Below are 15,157 nucleotides of genomic sequence, written 5' to 3'. Positions count from 1 at the left end.
CATGGACTTTGTTAACTATTCGTCGGAGGTGAAAAGCTTCTTGGATAGGTATAAATATCATCCGAACGAGCGTAAAAGATTCGAATGTCTCAACTGTGGATGTCGTTTCACCCAGAAGACCACCATAACCAGACACCTGCGGTACTTTTGTGGCCAAGGACATCGCTATCAGTGTCCTTATTGTGAAATGAAAGCCTCGTGTTCGTCCAACATTTATAGACACGTCAGATCGAGACACGTCGGATACAAAGCTCATGCCATCAAACTCTTTTCTTCGATGAATCCTCGTAGAAACATGTAAAGCCGATATTTCTCATGTTGGATAAGGAACGAAGAGCATTCCAAAAAGTGATTGGAAACGAACGTTTCAAGGTAGATACGATAGACAATACTAAGACGAGACGAAATTTAACTCAATTAAAATAGAGGCACAAACAGAAACGAATCGAGGCTATATTAGTGACGTAAGACCGTGTAAAATTTTTCATATGTTCTCCAATGTAAAAAATATATATATATATATGTATGTCTTTCTGCCTCAGTCTCTGGTCGCATTGCTCCTTCGGTACATCGTCCCATATTAGCCAGCTTTGCTTGATCGACGTTTCAACGAGGATTTTCCCCTATTTTTCTTTTTTTCTTTTTTTCGAATCTCGACCAAGAAGATCCTCGTTGAACGTCCCCTCTTGCCGATCCAGACGTAAAAATGGATTCTCCTTCGAGCCTTGATTTTCTTTTACTTTCTCTATGTCACGACGACACGGAACGATGCACTCGCACATGCTCCTGGACCGGAAAGTGCTTCGAAAACGGCTCGTACATCGTGCTGTTTCCTGCTAACACGTTTCTTCGATATTTCAGGTGTTTGGCAGCATATTCGACCACGTCCGAGGAGGCGGCCGAAAGTGTACTCCGTGCACAAGAATCACTATTGTCCACGTTGCAATCGTGGTTTCACCCTAAAGAAAAACATGTCGCGGCATCTGCGTCACGAGTGTGGTATGGCGCCGAAATATCAGTGTCCCTACTGCGACAAGCTTTCCAAGTTTACCCAGAACATTTACGCCCACATCAGGAAGTATCACCCTGACCAAGCGCTGTGCTTTAAACGGCTCTACTGAACTCACGATTGAGAGATTTCTTCTAATACGCGACTCCACCCCACCGATGTGTCACACCAAGTGAAATAAAGTTGTCAAGCTTAGTCTCTCGAGTCTTTTTATTTATATTCGAGAGTGTTAGACACAGCGAAGGGAGGAAAAGTGAAAAGGGAGAAATGAAATGCGCTTATGCGCCTGGCTAATCGTGTTGCTAAATTTGATTTCAGGTGTATCGCCGATCACAGATGGAACGAGATCCTTTGTCGTCGAATCGTTTGCTTCTGGCGACGTCGAACGGTCATCCCGCAACGGTGGCAAACTTCGAGCAAGCCCTTTTTCCACGCTGAATCGTTCGTCGTCGTTTCTTTCTAGCGAGAAAGACCTTTTCATCCAAACACCTTGCTTCTTTTTTTATGCATTTGTCAAGGAGAATAAAGCGGAAAGCAACACTTCCGACCGTTTTTCCTATTTATCTTCTTCCAAAGAGCGGCAGACTCGCGAAAGTGTGCGCGATATACGTTCAACTCGCCTGTAACGCACGGTTAATACGTTCCGTGTTGTATCAAAATCGTGTTACAGGAGAGTTGTCGCAATTTTTGCACCGTGTTATATACTATACTTTCTAGATCGATCCGCAACGGTTGCTTTTAAACGCCTAAGTTTTGCGTCTATTTTCTTATCGCAGATTAGAGTTGCCGCGATCGACATTTTTCGATAAACGGCCAACTCTTTGTCGCAGCATGAGAGTAAAGCGGGGGGTGGGGTGGGGTGGGAGGGGAGAAAATACTGCTGTTATATGTGTCGTCGAGCTAACGTTTGCCTGTTAATATCACTTACCGAGAAAACTACCGTGTAATTTCCAGTGATGTTCAACCTGTCGACATTGCCTTACGTGACCGTTCTGGCTCCGGATCGGAGACGAAGATGCTACAACACCGGTATGCTTCCAGCAGTGGACACCACATCCCGAGGTAACTTTGACTGTCCCAAGTGTCAGAAGACCTACAAATGGTATCGAGGACTTCACAGACATTTGAAATACGAATGTGGTAAGGCGCCGCGCTTCCAATGTCCGCATTGCATGTACACTGGCAAACACAGGTCGCACGTGTACTCGCATATTAAGAGCAATCACAGCGACCGGCCGATTTACGCTCTGGATACTCAGCAGGGCTGAAAGCCGTCCGATATTTGCTCGCGACAATTCTCCTGATTATCCAAATGGGAAGGGCATCTCCTTCCTACGCTTTAGTAAACGAACATTGCCGATACGCTTCGAATCGTAGCGATACGCGACGGATGCGAATATAGCGAAGAATGCGTAACATCGATTCCGTAGCTGGAACCGATTTTCTCCATCATATTCTGTACATTTCTACTCGTAGTCACTCTGTATAGAAAATAAAGGATTCCTTAGCGATAGCAACGGCTCGCTTTATCCACCTTCGATCGTCACGTTCTTGCGTTTCTGTATTCTACATCTCACTCGTTGATCGCACGACCACCATGTACGACGACGAAGAAGCGTAAAGGAAAGTGAAGTGAAGAGCGACATCTGCTGCTGCGGTCCACTCTTTCGTTTCCTTTCGTATTAGTGTTAAAGTAAATGAACTTTTCATGTTTTCCGTTTCGCTCGACGTACGAACGTTCGAACCGTCGCAGAGTTAATTTCTCATCGTTTCGCCCTTACGAAGCTGAGCCCACCGTCAGCGGTATATTGAGTGTTGAACGTTATCGTTCGTCGATCTTTCGCAACTAACCGTTGGAAAATTTGTCCTCTTTTGCAGATTCCGGTAGATGTACTTGGAACATGAGACCTCGGACTTCTACTCAGCTCTACGAACGAAATCGACATCAGTGCCCGAATTGTTCTCGTACCTACAAACATCGAACTCACATGATGCGACATTATAAGTACGAATGCGGGGCATCTCGGAGATTTGAGTGTCCTTACTGCAAGAATCAGTTTCGTCAACGTACCAACGTGTGGTCGCATATACGCAAACATCATCCGAAATACAAACTTTATTGTATCGATATCGCCACAAATGCAAAACTCTACTATCCGGAGCCTCGAACTGATTAGCTCGCAGATCCTTCTTTCGTCGTTCCAACCAATCGTTCGATCGATCTCTCTCTCTCGTTTTCTTTAGCTTTCGATGTTATCTTGTCTCGTGTCGTCTTATCTCGCCTCGACACGTCTCGTTTCGTCTCGTCTTATCTCGTTTCATCTCATATCATCTAGTCTCATTTCTACTCATCCAATCCTATCCGTTTCCCCTTCATTTCTGATCATCCGTTTTCCAATGTCTAGGTGCATGCGTGAACGTTAACTTGGTGTATTTTATCGATATCGATATCGATGGTTCCTTCTCGCACCTGTGTGTGCCCGATGGTAAGAATTTTCACATTCTACTTTTGAGAGTTGCAATAAGCGTTAAAACAGTTTTAACGGGAATAAATAATTGATGCCAATTTTGAACTTTGCTATTTTTCTATCGACTGCCATCGACTATGATGTATTGTTTATACCGTTCCATAGTCGTATGTAAGCGTGTTAAGTTTCGTTGTCGGAAACTTGATTCGACTAGAAAACGTCGACAAGCAGCGGCCGACTGGACGGAGCGGAATGAAACACAGGTTTGTGGAAAATGGTAGTAGAGTTTACGAGGATTGCGCTAGAAAGAAAAAGAAAGAAGAAAAGCCTAGAGAAGATTAGATTCGGCAGTCGAATTGCACGAGATGTGCAATTCGAAACGAAGAACGCGGACTTTTTACTTGGGATTTTTTTCTACGCTGTTCCTATACAAAAAAAAAAAAAGTACGTTCAGGTAACGAATCGAAATAATGGTTCACCGATAATAACATTCTTTTTGTTTGCGTGTTTGTTTCAGAAAGAGGAAAAGGGAGCACGGAAATCGAGCGGTTCCACGGTCGTTCTGGCAGAGAATTTACGATCATCAGACGAGACGGAATGTACGAGTGTCCCAGTTGTCGCAATCTCTACAAATGGAAGAAATCGATGCTGTCGCACTTGCGGAACCAGTGCAGACAGCCTCCGCGCTTCGAATGTCCTCACTGCTCCATGAAAAACTACCAAAAGTCTCACATGATCCGTCACTTACGCGTACATCATCCTCAACTCGCGCAAACGTTCTGGGACCGAAAGTTCAATGCTTTCTTTCGTTTTTAACTTTAATATTTCCACTTCAATTGTCGTTCTTTCGATTGTTGCTCGCAATAAAGCATCGTGGTGAATCGAAGGAAGAAAAAAAAAAAAAAAAAGAGTGAAGAAAGAAGAAAAGAAAAACAATATTTATTCCTCCCCTTGTACACGAGATCCATTGGTTCGATCGCCGTGCATCATGGCGCCTGACAAACACCTATCGAGCTCGAATATTTCAATCGTCTCCTCGATATTCTTCAACTAACGAGCGATCTTTCTATGGCTGGTTGTAAAGTGTGGATGCTTGGTGAAAAGATGGTTCCACGGGATCCATGTACTGGCACCGACCACGTGCACGCGAGTAGTCTCATTTGTTGTTGTATCGCGCCTATCGAACGTGTATATGTCCGAACCTATCGAGAAAAGCGTATCTGTAAATTGTTACTTTGAATTGCGAGCACGCTTGGCTAGGCGTTTCGAAGAGAGAATCGAGAAGAAGTGCGCGTGTTGAAACGTAGGTTCCGTGGAATGCGTACCTTTCCCAATTGCGTGGCTGCTCGATGGCTGCTCGTTCCGAACAGAGTTCCGACGCAGCTCTGTGCTCGCAATGACAAAGTGATCGAATTGCTGCTGGAGAAGAGGGTATATTAATTCTCGCAGCGAACACGGAGCTACCCGGAGCTAAATAGTATAAGGGTTGGTAGGGAGTTTGCCGTCGAGCGGAGCCCTTGAAGAGCGACGCATTCGAACGGAACGTCCGTTCGACGGGGTGGCCAAACTCCGTAAGCTGTACAGCCTCTTCTGTACAGCGGTCGAGAGTATGCTGTTCAGTATTTATGTCTCCGTGTTTCAGGATCCCCCCATATTCTACCGCCTGCGCTCGGAGAAAACCTAGACTTGAAGAGCCGATTGGAAACTGTCGGGAAACGTTGTTTGGAATCGAGCAAAAGCGCGAAACGGAGGAGCGCAAAGATAAACGTTTCCGACAAGACGAAGCCGTTTCAGTGTCAAAAGTGCGGTCGCGGTTTCACCTTGAAGAGAAACAAAGATCGACACGTGAATTACGAGTGCGGCCACGAACCAAGATTTCAGTGTCCGTACTGTGGTCTTCGCAGTAAGCAAACATCGCCGGTCTACGCCCACATCAGAAAAAAGCATCCGGAAGAGGAAGTGTTTATCTTCGACATGAAGCTTTGAACTCGACGTTGAAGATTCGACGAAACGACTACTACCGACGATCCATCCATTTTGCGCCCGATCTCGTTCGATGTAATCGACACGTGTAGTCTTTTCACTTTATACTCGCTTTCTATGGAAACGTATTTCCTTACCGCACGCGTTCATCTCGAAGGTATTCGCGGAGCAAAAATATTTCTCAAGTTATTATCGACACGAAATATCGATTTGCAATATAGTCTTCGAACGACACTTGCGTGTAAATATTTCGGTTAAAATGCATGCAGATTTGCACACAAATGACAGATACGCACGAACGATCCTTTGTAGTTTAATACTTCTTTTTATGGTATATGCAAATTTATACGACAACGTACACGCCGAATATCCTTACGATTATCAAACGGCAACCCGCTAGCTGCATTCGTTCGCGCACGACTGGCTAACCGAGCCATCAGGGACGTGGCCATCGGCCGAAGATGGAATGGTACACAACGATTTCTATTCGATAGATTTAATTACCGTTAACCTAGCCTAAGATGCATTTTTCCCTAGTACGTATTAAATTAAACAATTGAAAATAATTAGAAATAATGTTCGTTAAAATCGTGTGATTTCGATTCGTCTGCTTTGATATTAACAAAGAAAGACAAAGAAAAAGAAAGAAAGAAAAGACTGAAAGAAGGAAAGAAAGGGGTGAAAGATAGAGAGAGAGAGAGTGAGAGGGGGGCGGGGGTCTGGAAAATGCTCGAGACTGGCTCGACGTTTTCATCTAGAAGATCATCCGCAACTTTTTAAGGTATCCTTCTTTTATTTTTCCATTTCCAATGCTCAACGTCGTCGATACGAAGCATGTCGCAATTTAAATCAAAGCCAAGCGAACCAAACCGATCCGATCCAACCACCCCCGGACCGATTTAGTTCGACCCAATCCAATACGATCGCTACGTCTCTAAAGGAGAGTACGGCTCTAACCGACGGCGATCGATTCTCGGATCCAGCGATCCCGCTGTCTTCCCAAATCGTTCGTCCGATATTTCGCTGATTCCACTAACCAGCCAATCTTGAAGTTTCAGGTTTCTATGCCGCGGTCCCACAGTTGGATTTAAACTTCGTTTTACAATCTTGCAAAGCATTTGAGAACGAGGAAAGCAACAGGGAGATTGGTCAGACTGATTCCTGTGGTGCGACTGCGCCGAGATCATTGCCGAATTACTATTCTCAAGGGAGGGAGAAGAACACGTACGCAAAGGGGTCGCTGGCGGACTGCTTCACAAAGCCATTCGGCTGCCCCAAGTGCGGAAGATCCTTCACCATCAAAGGCAACATGACCAGGCATCTTAAGTTCGAGTGTGGCCAACCGCCGAGATTCCAGTGTCCTTACTGCGAATTCCGTAGCAAACAAACGTCCAACGTGATGTCTCACATTAGAACCAGGCACGTAGGTCAGCCAGTTTACGTGGTGCACCTGGAGAAGTGAAGGATCAGCTGTGAGAAGGATCGTCCGAGGCTGTCGAAAAGACACGAATCGGGAGATTTAGTACGTGTTCCTGTTGCTCGTTCGTTAACGAACGATGTCATATAAAGTGAAGGCCGAGAGAAGGCGACGCGAGGTGCGAGTGTTCGATCCTAAGATAATCGACCGCTTTTCGCGTAATAGTTTCCTGTGTTTACGGCAGATTCGATCTCCGTCCCTTTCGAGATGTTTCTGTCGTCGGCGGACTGTCTCGAAAGCTTGCTGTTCGCATCGGAAACGTAGAAGGTAGTTCCGTGCGAACGCCGCCTTTTGCGATTGTCGCCTCCTATATTAGAGAAATAACATACACGCATTTGCGTATACGTTACATGCATGTAATACATGTAATATACGCATATATACCTACACACACGTTGACACACAGCCACATTCATTGATATACATCACGTGTATATGAATATAATACGATACATATATTTTCCGTTGTTATCAAATTTTTAAATGTTTTATAAAATTAGGGAACGATCGTTTACGAGATTTAGTCGTGAAACGAAACGATGCTCAAACGAATCTCGAATTTTGGGATACCGAACGCGACCGTCGGTTAATTTGTCGCACGTTGAAATTGCTCGTGTTTTCTACGAATGGTTCACGTCGTTGACGACGTGATCGTTAGCCGGTAACCGGTTTGCCCGAGAAGTCGTGACGTAAAGATGTTTCAAGTACAATTGCATTTAAAGTTCCACGATGCGCACGAGCTGTCGTACGAAAAGTTCTTCGATTTCTAGACGTCCTACTAGATAAAATTGTATGTTTTCTATGGAAGAAAGATTGAAAAAGAGAGTGTGTGTGTGTGAGAGAGAGAGAGGGGGAGAGAGCGAGAGAGAGAGAGAGAGAGAGAGAGAGAGAGAGAGAGAGAGCGAATGAGAAAGTGTGCGTGTGCGCGAGAAGAAAGGAGGAATGAGTCGATGGAAAAGATAGTAAGAATAACGATAATAACGACATTCTTAACGTTCATAGCAGAAAAAGAAATGGACTTTAACGTAACAGTTTCATCCGTCGGTGAAATCGAGCCAACTATAAGGTCAAGAAATGACGAGGAAAAGCGAAAAAGAAAAGCAAAGAAATTGGAGCAAGAGAAAACTCGCGTTCGTCAAATAATATTTAAAAGTTGTTTCGGCTAATTATGCGTCCGGCGTATCGTTGGATGGTCGAAGGGTGAAAAGGGGAGGAACAGAGAAAAGCGTACCTTGCTTTCGATTTGCCGGTACGCTTTCCGCTTTAAGACTGAATGGTACAGGGTGAAGCGGTCGGGGCAAACGTTGTGTTCTTTCACTTTTTGTTTCTCGTTTATCGAATCGAATGAGAATCACGACGAAAGATAATGCCGAGCCTTCAAGCTTTTGGAATCGATGCGCGGAGACAGCAGGAGAGCAGTATAAATACTGACGAACGTTTGGTGCAACCACGTGCTTACGGCGGAAGCGTCGCCGTTCGCACCGCAACCGAAATCTTTTCTTTGATTCTTGTTTTCTTCTACTTACACCTAGACGTTAGTGGCCGACTGTTTTTGTTGCTGTGATATAATTAACGACGTTGTAGCGTTAAGTGCGTTTATTAATAACTGTACACGCCCGATCAGAGCCGGGCTAGACGCGTTTTTCCATTCATCGTACGAACAAATTGTCCTTTCCCCGTTTGATCGGTCTCGTACGACCGATCGTTTCCTTCGGGACTTAACTACGAATAAATGTTCGCGAATTGCATTCGATGTCTAAACAATTACTATTCCCCATTTTCCACGATGTTTTGTGATCATATATCGTCGTCACTGTGGAATTGTAAGATACGAATAATAAATCGATGTTCAAACACTCTAGCGATTCTATCTGCGCTCGATTACCGAGCGTACACTGTGTGATATAATTCTTTGACCGTTTACCACCCGTCTTTGTTTGTCTCTTTCTTTTTTCATCTTTCGGTCTCTCTTTTTTCTTTACTTTTTCTTTACTTTTTCTTTACTTTTTCTTTACTGTTTTTCTTTTTTTTTTTATGTTTGTCTTTCCTTCTCGTTTCTATCTCGCGTCGCTTTGCTAGATCAGGAGAATCCTTTGGTTCGGTGCTACGTATTTTGCTTTTTTTTCACGCGATACATATATACTAACGAACTCATCGTAGGTCATGGATGCGTCTGTGCATATTCCAGACGAGCTCCGAAAACGTCGTCGATCGTGTTCCCTTGTTCGACCGACAGATCGATTCCTTCGATCGACGAACGTAAGGAGAAGAACGCGAATTGGCGCGCGAGTTGTATTATAATCGCATGCCCAAACACTTTGAACGGACGTTCACCGTACTTTGTTTCTTCTTTGCAGATCTGAGCGTGTTGGACTCGCTGATGAGCATGGTAAAGCCGGGCAACAACGTGGGCAAAGATCGCTTGCTCTATTACTGTCCCAAGTGTCTGCACAGCTTCACGTTGAAAAGTAACCGTAATCGGCATTACAAATACGAGTGCGGACACGAACCCAGATTCAAGTGTCCTTACTGCAAACTGAGGAGCAAACAAACGTCACAGATCTACAGTCACATCCGCAAGAAACATCCGGAGGAAAGGGTTTGCGTGATCGATCTTAAATTTTAATCGTCATGAGATATATTGTATTCATAAGTAAAATAATAAACATTTTATTCAATTATAACTTTCCTCCCACGTCCTTCCACACGATCCTTATCGTACATTTCTCTTGGAGAGAGAAAACAGAACATTTACGAGAATGGCGAATATTTAAATGCGAGCGGTGTGGTTCCCGAAGGAGTGCACGGGTAGAGGATTATGAGTTTCCGGTTCTCTTCTAATTCTCGCATCGTGATCGGTAGTCGCGATGATCGTTACGGTCGTCGTGGGCGTCGCATAATCGATTCTCGTATAATTCTAATCGTTGCGCTTTTTTGCTTTCAGTGGATCGTTCGTTTCGACTATTGTACGGAAATTACGGAGCCGGTTCGTATGAGGAAGCGAGCAAGTTCCACGCGTCCGACGATGTCTACGGATCTCTTCGACGCAGAGGCAGCAAGAAAAAGAACTACGTGTGCCCAAAGTGCGGGAATGGTTACACCGTGGTGAAAAGTCTGAATCGTCACCTTCGTTACGAGTGCGGCGTCGCGCCCAGATTCAAATGTCCGTACTGCGGTACTCGCAGCAAGCAAAGGGCACACGTGAACGAGCACATACGTAGAAAACACTCGGGTCAACGGATCTACATTATCGATTCGCCTTGATGACCAGCTCTTCGTAACAGCTGTTCCCCGTCCAGTCCATCATCGTCATCGACGTTCCTCCGTTTCTCGTTCTCCCGAATGTCCACGTTTTCTTTTCGCATTCTAACCGACGACCAACGTCTTGTAACGAAGGTATAGCGTCGTCGTTGTCGCCTCGTCGTCACGATCTGCGTCATCGTTATATATATACACACGCACGCACACATATAACATCGAAGGACGGGAATACGGGCCGTCGCAACGTGGTGTGTGTGCGGTTTTTCACGAATGTACATGTGAAATGCGAATAAAGCATTGTTACGGTGCTACTGGACTCAAACGAGTACCACCTGTTGGCGATCGTTCGCGAGAGAGTTTTTCCTTTCGCTTGGACGCGCGACGACCAACGTTTCGCTTCCTGTTTGCCGTCGAAATCGAATTCACTAAAACGACGCAGCAGCCACTTGCGGTCGCTTTGGCCGTTCTTTCAACTTTGTTCCGCTTCGTCGGTTAACGAGTTAATCGACGGTTAATCGACGGTTATTCTCGTCCCTGGGCCGAGAAGCTCCGAACACGGAAGCTCTGCCTTTGCGTGTTTGCTCGCTCAAAGACACTGATAAAAGGTCAGCTTGCGGTCTTCTCGGGGACAAGGTGGCGGGAAAAATAACTCGCGGTAACCCGATCCTCTTCGTAACGATAACCGCTTCCATCATTTTTGTTTTCTTCGTGTATCTGACCGGTCATGCGAACACGTCCCGAGACTGCGACTAATTGCGTTTCCTTTTTACTTTTCTTTTTTTAGACATCAAGAGGATCAAGATAGAAACCGATCTGGAGAATCTTTGCTCGGTGGTGATGGAAGAAGCGAAGGATTTCGATTACGAGGAAGAGAAGCCGCTCGGCTCGAGGAGGCGTAGGGCCACCGCTATTCGAGACATTGAGAGGCACACGTGCTCTAGATGCTCCAAGAGCTACATACACGCATGGCATTTAAAAAGGCACACCAAGTTCGAGTGCGGACAAGAGCCGAGAGTTCAGTGCCCTTACTGTGCAGCGCGAATGAAACAACGCGGTCACGTTTATAGACACATTCGTCAGTGTCATCGTGGTCAAAACGTATACGTGATCGATCTGAATTGAGATCGAACTCTACTCCGATCAATCCGATTTGCCAATCACCGGCAACAAGTTCCTTTTTCCGCGACTTTTGTACTCGTACTACTCGCCGAGTGAACGACGAGAAACAAACGAGACGACGAAACGATCGTCGAATATCGTTCCTCCCCTAACGCCAGTTCTTTCTGCCTTTTAGTCGCCAGCAGAAGAGAAATCGGTTCGAGTTTCGCGCGTAACCTTTCTATAAGATTTCACGCGACAAATGCAATTGTTTGCTTCTGCAGAGGCCGTGCTCGCTCAACAAGCACGCGTCTAACTGAAGTTGCGTAGCGAATGTTTAGAGCGTGTTTGAAAAGTAAGAGAAAGTGGACGGAGAGAGAATAGCGTGACAACGACGAGAAAGGAAACACCTGGACCGTCGTCGATCAGTTTTCTAGCGAACGTGTTCTCTGTTGTCCTTTCGTTTCTGTCCACCCTCGACTACCGACTATCGACTAACCTTATTGTATCGTAAGAGCATAGAATCGAGGAAAAGTATTAGAAACAATAAATCACACAGTACAATGTTTAAAGTTATTGCGTAAATAACGTACGATTATAACAGACAAACATTTTAATTAACTCTTTCGCGTTCCCGCTACTTCGATTTCCCTCTAAATCGCCTTGATAGTAAAGACGATAATCGTTGGACGATCGATCGTAGGTCGTTGACGAGACGATCGAAAGATACGAAAGAAGGAAAAAGAAAAACGGAAGGAAATTTCTAATTGGCACACGTTCGATTTCAGGTTCGCGTCGAAGCGCGTTGTTTAACTTTGGGAAGGACGTGACGTGTCGACGCGGAAGGACCCACGCCGGACCGATGGAAAATCTCTACTCGAGAGTAAACGATAGTTCGTCATCGTTCCGGAGCTCGAATTTCTGTCCAAAGTGTACCGTAAAGTTCGATCGTTTGACCGATCTTCGTACGCATATGATACGAGTATGTGGAATCGAGCCGAAGAAGATTTGCCCCTATTGCGATACCGTGGGCGATACCATCGACCAGATCCACCGGCACATCGAACATCGTCATCCGAGGCTCCGCCATGCGGTGCTCGAAGTGTATAACACGAGCTGAAATTGAATAGCCATTTTTCCTTTTCAAACTCCTACCGGCAATATTTTCGTACTTTTGTCTGTGTACTTGTCGATAGATAAAGGTCCCTTTCGTTGCTAGTTAATAAAACGGAAAATAAAGAACAACGAAGACGTATTTCTCGTTGAATCTTTAAACGTTTTGACTCGATGTAGCTTTGATGTTGATTGAAAACTATTGTGCCGTAATTAAACGAAACGCAATTAAACGAAATGTTCTTGATCGTAGTTGGATTTCTTATCTGACAAAGTATTTCCCAATACGAAGTGTCGCTCGTTTATGCTCGTCAACTAACGCCCCCCGTTTTCTTCTTCCTGTGACTTGCAGACATACCGATCCCGTGCATGACTATGCCGAAGAACTTTCAAAGGAATTGCAACTACCCGATGATGCCTCTGATCAAGGACCTGGCGACCCTTTGGATGGCGAAGCGGGTCGAGTTTCCGTATCGGTGCGAGACGTGCGGCAAAGGGTATCAGCATCGCGCCACACTGGTCAGACACACCAGACACGAGTGCGGCAAGGAGCCGCAATTCAAATGTCCCTATTGCGCCCACAGAACCAAACAGCGTGGCAATCTCTATCAACATATTCGAACCAATCATCCTGGCAAGAACGTGTTTTCGAGTAGCATCTAGGAGGCTTTCCTCTCTCCCTCCTTCCTCCATCATTTTCTTGCATCCTCGTTTCTCGTTTCGTAAGCCTCGTACGCTTCGTGCGCGTTTATATTTTCTCGTACGTTACCATTCCGTTCGGTGAACGCCAATGCATATAGATAAAGAATGACGAGATCGCCTGTTCTCGCATAGAGTCGCGTGAATCGAATCATGTAACGCGATAGAATAGAGAGCAGCTAGAGAGATGTTTCACACTGCGGAACCTTCGTTTGCAGATAGAATTACTCCGCTGCTATCAAGTGAAAATGAGATTTTACCCATCCTACGTACCATATTGTACGCCTAAGTGTCGTGATCCTGTATAAAGTCATGTGCCAAACGAATATAACGAAGAATAAAAAGCGACGTTTGTAAAATATTTGAACACGTTCTGTTCATGAACAGCGATTTATCGCCACTGTCTTCTTCAGTTTATTATTATTATCATCGACGTACGAAAATACGCGGCCAGACGAGAATTCTTTCTAATAATAAAATACACCCGTTCTTTTTCCAGAGCTGTCCTGGTCCGGATACCGTTACCAAAGCAGAACTGTCGGCCATCACAAGCTGGTGCTATCCTCGAATAACCCGAGCTTGAAGCTACCTCGGAAATCGAGCAGCTGCCTGGACAAGAAGCCCGGTTGTTTCAGATGCCCAAACTGCAACAAAGGTTATCGCTGGCTGAGAAACATGAAGAATCACTTGAGAATCGAGTGTGGCAAAGATCCAAAGGAATGTTGCCCGTATTGTCCGCACAGGACCAAGTATAAGAGCAGCTTACAAAAGCACATACTTCGAATACACTTTGGATAACGAGCCACGTTCCACGTTCTTACACCTCGTTAGTTGCATCCTCTCGTTGAACGATGAAATCACCGATTCGCCAACCACGATCGTCGTATTTATTCGCAATCGCTCGAACTTGGAACCCGGCGAATTTCCATTTACCTGGACAAAAAAAAAAAAAAAAAAACAAATCTGCTGTATGAACAATAAATTGTTGGCAGATGGAGAAAGCGTTACGTTCGTTTCACGTGTATTCGATTCCAGTGTCGACGTTGATGAAACCGGGTGTGACGCGACGTAGTATCGTATCGCGTGGTGCTTTTGCAACGTGGATTTTCTACGTTGAAAAAGCTAGATTAGCGGACATCGAGGAAGAGGAGAAGAATCGAAAGTCGGTTGCGAACGGTCATTGGAAAGCCTACGCCTTTGCCAATGCGCTGACTAAGATTTTTGTTTCAGGTAACACGATGCATACGTGCGAGTGGTGCGGTCGACCATTCTCTTGGCCCTCCAGTTTGAGACTGCATCAAAGAATGGCTTGCGGGAAACCACCAAACTTCTGCTGCACTATCTGCGATTATAAGTCCAACTTTAAGGGAAATTTGAAGAGGCATTTGCTTTGTAAACATCGGATACACATGCATTAGCGAATGGATTACTGTGCAACCGATCTGCTGGCCGATAATAAAGTGTACTTTTACTCCATGCGAGAACCTAACCCTTGACGCTAATATTCTCTCGACCGTTTTGCAAATATTTTCAGGCAATGGCAGCCGAACGAAACGATCCGGGGCACGAAAATAGAACGTAAGTATATGCGCGTGCACGAGTACGAAAGTACAGGTGTGTTAGCATCGTCGTTTTTTAGCTGCTCGAAACCGGAAACATGCCCTTTTCGAGGAAATCCCGAAGCGACTATTCGTCCCGATCGCCGTCGAATAGAATCAGCTTCGCAGGTTTCTGCTCGAAGAGCGCGTACGATTATCGGCGACTAGACGGGACTGTCGTCGCATTCCGTTGTGTTCTATTAACCTGGCAAGGCATGCGCTTCGATGTCTAGAAGCTAGCCACTGCGATCCCCGATCTTTTCTTTCTTTTTCTTTCTTCTGGAACCTGACCTCCTAAATAATCCTTTTCGATTTGCGCCACGTCGCATCGCATCGCATCGTATCGCATCGCGTCACGCCGTTCGCTCGTCGTTCTTTAATAACCGAGATTTCTTTCCAGATGCTCCTTTATTCCCGATCGTGAGGCCGCGGCTGCACGTTTGTCCGCGTT

General features: G+C 45.4%; 1 protein-coding gene across 13 annotated transcripts in view; it reads left to right on the top strand.

Moving 5' to 3' along the window:
- Window positions 1–15,157, top strand: part of LOC139987399 (uncharacterized) — an 89,242-nt gene that overhangs the window by 62,921 nt on the left and 11,164 nt on the right. The window contains exon 6 of one of the 13 annotated variants that reach the window (XM_072003618.1): window positions 13,608–13,989. The exons of 9 other annotated variants lie outside the window; for them this stretch is intronic. In XM_072003618.1, coding sequence (XP_071859719.1) covers window positions 13,608–13,906 — 299 coding nt within the window. In that variant the 3' untranslated portion in view covers window positions 13,907–13,989. Of the gene's footprint in view, window positions 1–5,119; window positions 6,137–9,294; window positions 9,622–10,982; window positions 11,543–13,607; window positions 13,990–15,157 lie in introns of those variants that run through there. 3 more of the 13 variants (XM_072003613.1, XM_072003620.1, XM_072003611.1) reach the window with 3 other exon arrangements.

The sequence above is a fragment of the Bombus fervidus genome, chromosome 5 (genome assembly GCF_041682495.2).
Source record: "Bombus fervidus isolate BK054 chromosome 5, iyBomFerv1, whole genome shotgun sequence".
Lineage (NCBI taxonomy): Eukaryota > Metazoa > Arthropoda > Insecta > Hymenoptera > Apidae > Bombus > Bombus fervidus.
The sequence above is the reverse complement of the archived record's forward strand: the minus strand, read 5'-3'. Positions and strand labels throughout refer to the sequence as shown.